The sequence below is a fragment of the Leptodactylus fuscus genome, chromosome 3 (assembly GCF_031893055.1).
Source record: "Leptodactylus fuscus isolate aLepFus1 chromosome 3, aLepFus1.hap2, whole genome shotgun sequence".
Lineage (NCBI taxonomy): Eukaryota > Metazoa > Chordata > Amphibia > Anura > Leptodactylidae > Leptodactylus > Leptodactylus fuscus.
The window spans coordinates 12317906-12323719 of NC_134267.1; the positions used below are offsets into that span (position 1 = coordinate 12317906).

Genomic DNA, 5814 nt, shown 5'->3' on the forward strand with positions numbered 1-5814 from the left:
TTTGCTCGATCACTGATCGGGATCCGATCTTTCCGGATCCTGATCGCTCAACCCTATTCTCTTCCACATGTCAAGGCTCCAGTATTATAAGTAGCACATGGTAAGTGGATGGCCATGGTACAAATTTGCATTGAGGCCTAGAAGCTTCAAATTTAGTCTCCACACTAAAGCTAAGGCCCCGCAGTAAAAAAGGAGTTGTGGGGGTCATCCAAGTGCTGTCATCCTGTTAAAAAATCAGAAACTTGCTTGATCTGCACACACGGTTGCGTGGATGAGCCCTTATGGGCTGGACAGTCAAGTGCCAAATGAGGAGTTGTAACGGTGAAAAGTCAGTATAGACTGGAAGACCCTGAACAGACCATGGTCCATTGCTCAAAGTTTTTCTCTTCCTACCATCATTAAAGGGATCCTATCATTAAAACTACATTTTTTCTCATCAACACGTAGGAATAGCCTTAAGAAAGGCTATTCTTCTCCTACCTTTAGATGTCTTCTCTGCGCCGCTGTAGATATCCTGGTTTTTGTCGGTCTGCAAGTGAGTTCTCTCGCAGCACTGGGGGCGGTCCTCAGCACTCAAACAGCACTGGGGGCGTCCCCCAATTCTTCGAGAGAAGTCTCCAGCGACGGCCTCTTCTTCCTCTGGAACGCCATCTCCACGACATGTTCTTCGGATGGCTTCTTCTGGCTTTAAATGGTACACATGCGCAATTGGCTCTGCCCGACTGCGCTTGCCTGCGACCATTTTCTTGTGGCCGCTTACACGACCGCACTGTGTAATCGGCCACAAGAAAATGGTCGCAGGCATGGCAGAGCCAACTGCGCATGCGTCCCATTAGAAGCCATCCGAAAAACACGCCGCGGAGATGGCGTTCCAGAGGAAGAAGAGAATGTCAGACTCCTATAGATACATTCCAAAGTAACTTATTGTAGTTGTGTCCAAGTAGAACAGAGCTTGCTGTTGAACACTAAATACAGAGTGAAGATCCCTTTAAGGATTTACAGCCACGGATTCGTTTAAGGCTTTGGATTCTTTTATAACTTTTATTTTATTTATTCTAGTTGACTCTGTTACGGCATAAAAAATATTTTCAATTTTTTAAAATGTAATAAAAATCCTTTTGTTTTCTGGAGCCTTCCGTTGTTCTCATACATTGCAGGCAGAGTGTATCTATACATGATTACGGGGACGGCCATCTTGCCCGAGTTTCTCCTCTGCTCGCAGCATTTAGTGATCTGCTTTACAGTAGTGTTATGTCCATAGTCAGTAATAGTCTGAAGCTTACTTATTGAGGTCTATGGGAGAATGTTCTGGACATGCTCTGTGCAGGGAGGGGAGTAGATAAGATGTGACATCAACTATTGTAATGATGGATCAGGCTGGGTTCACATCTACACAGAAGTCTCCATTGGAGACTTCATTGCAGAAACCAGTAAAAATGAGCAGAGAGAAATGGGTGTATGGAAGACTATTATCTGCTGCTTTAAAACAGGTGGACACCCAGAGGACTCCATTATAGTCAATGGGGTCGGCCCCTGTGTGTAACCACTATTTTACAGTCTGGCTCTTGTTGTTCAGGTTCATCGGGAACCTGGCACTACCGTAAACCTACCATTAGTGGTATTATCTATAGTGGTCTCCTCAATTGTAAGCCCAATGCAGCATAGAAAACCCCTACAGAAATGACAAGTGTCAGTTTACTATTAGGTTTCATGGTCAGAGTGTAAATTGCAGGGTTTTTTGTTCTGTTAGGAGGAATTCACACTACTGTTGTTAATGTCTGTTGCTGTCTTCCATCATAGAATGACAGCAACGGACATTAAACTGTTGCAGAGAACAGACACAGACTGGTTCTATGTTCATTCCCATTGACACCAATGTAGAGAACAAGATGGAAGATGCAGCTCCTTCGTAACTGAAGATAAGCTCCAGCATGCATGACAGAAGACAGCAACAGACATTAATAACAGTAGTGTGAATGACCACTTATAGGGGATTCATACTACTGCAAAATATTAACCCAAAGAGATTCCTTTAGCACTTTTCCTGCACAAAGCCTCTCAAGATTGGGGATACGTTGCAGTTCCATGGGGACATGACCTGGAGGCCCTATAGGTCATGAGAATGGGGGTGTTTTGTTTCATATTCTGAATGGTCCAGTGGACTGGAGACAGATAAGCATTTATCCATCCCTCAATTCAGAATGGGGAACAAAACACCCCCATTTTTGTCCCGAACCCCTACCCATTCATTGTAAAGGGCATCACTGTGTTATTCAATATACAAATGTTAGCGTCCTTTGCGGGTTTTATGCTCATCCGGGATGAATTGCAGTCTTAGGGTATTTTTGATCACCCCTTGTTCTGCTATTATACAGCCAAAATACCAAGGCACTGCATACTCCAAGGTTATGAGTCCCATGAAGTTCCCACTGAAATGAGAATAGTCCCACGGGCAGGAACTGCAAGTCCTTAGTATGAAACCAGTGGAGAACTCCCAGGCATATGTCCATAGCGTGTACAGGAGACATCTCCAGAGAAGGTGACATCTTCCTTCCAGATAAAGAGACATTTTCTCTATGACGAATATTGCTGTCCCGTATATAAAAATGGCCCAGACGCTGCTCACACCCATCAGTTTCCAGCAGCCGGTGGTGACAAAATCCCAGGTCGCTGTAAACAGGATTTCACATAGAAGTCCATGGATTGCATAAATGTACCAACGGTAGAGGCCACCGAGACTCCCGGGTTTCTGCTTCTTGGCATTCATTGTTTCGGTGGAAAATCACAATCTAAGACACTGGAAAAATTTTTAAATATTAGAGATCGTAACCAAAAAAACATATACAGGATAACCAATATGTTACAGGAATGACTTGTAAGTCTCTGTACGCCTTTGTAGGCACACACTCTCCCTAATGTGTATGATTATCCCCTGACCCTGGTCTATAGTCTCTCACTCTGCCAAATCAGTATCCCTGCGCTATGCTGAGGAGGCCCAAAAGACCGAAACAGCGCTGTCCATAGCTGGGGATCTGTTCCTTTTGGGATAGAAATACTGATTTGGCAATTGAATCCACATCATGATAGTAGACTTAATAACTGAGTCATGCATGATGTTAAGGATGCTGCCCTCTAGAGGGCGGCGTACAGAGTGCACTGTTCTCCTAATTACATCCTGGAAAATAGATTTGCATATTTTTTACCCAATATGTTACAGTGATGTTATTTGCAGTGATACTCTTGGTGCTAGCGGAGGGCAGGTGCAACTTTTTGTTTTTGGGTCCTGCAGCAAGAGGATGGAGGACCAAAAGTTGCCCTAAAGCCTCCTTGTGAATGGAGCGCCAGTGAGCCAGCATAACTGGCGATCCATTCACTGCTATGGGGCTGCCAGTAATGTAATTTGCATCAGTGCTTATAAGGGGACAGAGGAAGTTTCCTTAATGACACCACCCCTTTAACTTAGACTGAATTAGACTGAGGAGTCCAATTTCTCATGAAATTAATTCAATGCAATATTGCAAAACAACATGCTATCAAAACCCTTAAAGGCTGTAATGCACGTCACAACCACTGGGTGGCCACATATACACAATGCAGGAATTAGAGATGAGCGAACACTGTTCGGATCAGCCGATCCGAACAGCACGCTCCCATAGAAATGAATGGAAGCACCTGTGACGCTGACTTTGCCGGCGGCCGACCGGCATCACAGGTGCTTCCATTCATTTCTAAGGGTGCGTGCTGTTCGGATCGGCTGATCCGAACAGTGTTCGCTCACCTCTATGCAGGATGATATTCTGTGACACAATGTTGCAAAAACAATATTGTCTCGAAAAGCTAATTCACTTGTGAAACCTATCTGAGCATGTCCAGATAAGAGGAATGATAAAGGACACTGTAGGACACTGTCTGTAGATGCTGGAGATATTTATTCAGATAAGTTTAGTCCATATTTACGTTTTTAGATTTTAACCCCTTGCTGTGATCCATCGTAATAGTCGTCAGATATCGGCACTTTAAATATGGTGCCTGATCAGCTCCTGTATTACACAGAGAAGCCCGGCAGCGATGCCCAGGATCAGTCCCCTCTCTACTACCCTGAATTTTTCTGCCCGAATATTTTTCATTTTTACCCTTGTAGGAATTGTCAGCATATTATATTAGTCACTCATTGATTGGCAGACATTGATCTGTAGACATTGAACTAGATAAGACAGGATGGGAAGTGTCACTACCATGCACGGAGTTACAGGATACCATCCCGGGCCAAAAGTCAAATTAATGTTTTACTAGATCTCAAATAATGGGGTCGCTGTTCATGAATGATCACCTGAAGAGGGAATAGAGATAATGGAGGCAACTACAGTATGTAAGGTGCAATAAATACATAACGTGTGTTTGTCTTGTGTAGAGAGAGAGACTATGGCAACCTTTCATGGTGTCCTATACTGTGGGGGCAAGTAGAGGGGAGGGCTTTATAGCTTTGGGGCAACTGGAGGGGGACTATAGAGTGTGAGGGCACCTGGAAGGGGACAATATATTGTTGGAGCAACTGGAGAGGGGACTGTATACTGTAAGGGTAGCAGGAAGGAGACTGCAGAGTATACAGGCAACTGGAAGGGGATGGTATAACATGGGTGCAAGTGGAGAGGGGACTGTAAACTGTTGGGCCATCTGGAGGGGACTGTGCACTGTGGGGGCAATTACAATATCAGGGCCACTATAGGGGTGTTGTACTGCTTGGGGGTACAAAGAGACATTGATCAGAAAGAGCAGAGCCAAAGTGGGTGGGCTCGGAGGGACGTCTTACTATATGTAAATTTGCAAATTGTGTTCATTTTTCAGTCCTTTGAAATTTGGGAGGTATGGGTCATGCGACCCACCAGGGGTCAGGAACTACTGCTGTTGCTGCTGGGTCCTAGAGGACTCCTATCAGCTCAAGTCCAAGGAGACCGTATTCCTCTTGTAACTGGTGCTAATGTATCAGCCTGAGTTACAGGGGAATTTTTTTTAAAAAATGGTGCCGATAAAGTTTGTAGAAATCGATAGTACACGTGGATATAAGAAACTTTGTCATATAGAAATGTATCAATTTTTACCTGAATCTAATACTGTGCTGCGGCTTCATTAAATTGAACACAAAAGCCAAAAATTCGAACTTTACTGTTTCTTCCTAAACTGACATTCACTCTGAAATCACTCCTGAATCTGTCTTGGTCTCCCAAGATGGACTGTTGATACATTAAAGCATCAAATTACTAACCTGTGTCGAGACTTGACATTTTCTTTATCTGAAAAGGAGCCAAAAATACCTGGCGGCTTCAGAAAAAAAATAAAAAAATATTAGTAGACCATTCTTCAGCCGCTGGGTCTCTTAAAGAAGTTGTCAACTTTTATTTTAGAAGAGTCCTCGGTGATAAGCTGATCAGAAGATGTCTTACTGCTCAGACCGCAATTGATCTGCTGCAATCGACGCAGGAATCTAGAGGCAAGTGTTTAATTCCTTTGCAGTGCCCCTAGAGGTGAAATAAAGTATGACAAAATGTCCATTGATATTAATGGACTGTCTATGCAATGCTTAGGTATACGGGGTCTCTGAGGAATATGTAGACGTAAGACTGAAGACACACAATGGGAGAAATTTATCAAGACCAGTATTTAGTCCGTGTGACTTTGGAGAAAAACCAGGGTATCCACTGGCGGGACAATGCCCCTGCACTAAATCGACACCAGCTCCTAGCTAGCATTGATGTCACTTACACCAGTAAACTCTTGCCTCCTTGCCAACCCCCAAGTCATAAAACTGGTGAGGGT

The 5814-nt window shown here is 43.9% G+C and overlaps 1 protein-coding gene across 1 annotated transcript; it reads right to left on the reverse strand.

Moving 5' to 3' along the window:
• Positions 1-2112: 2112 nt before the first annotated feature.
• On the reverse strand, positions 2113-5342 carry LOC142196522 (transmembrane protein 229b-like). Its single transcript, XM_075266483.1, has 2 exons — positions 5264-5342; positions 2113-2797 (listed from the first exon to the last, which is right to left on the reverse strand). Exon 2 carries the CDS (start codon positions 2765-2767, stop codon positions 2288-2290), a length of 480 nt encoding a protein of 159 aa, XP_075122584.1. The 5' UTR covers positions 2768-2797; positions 5264-5342; the 3' UTR covers positions 2113-2287.
• Positions 5343-5814: the final 472 nt, after the last annotated feature.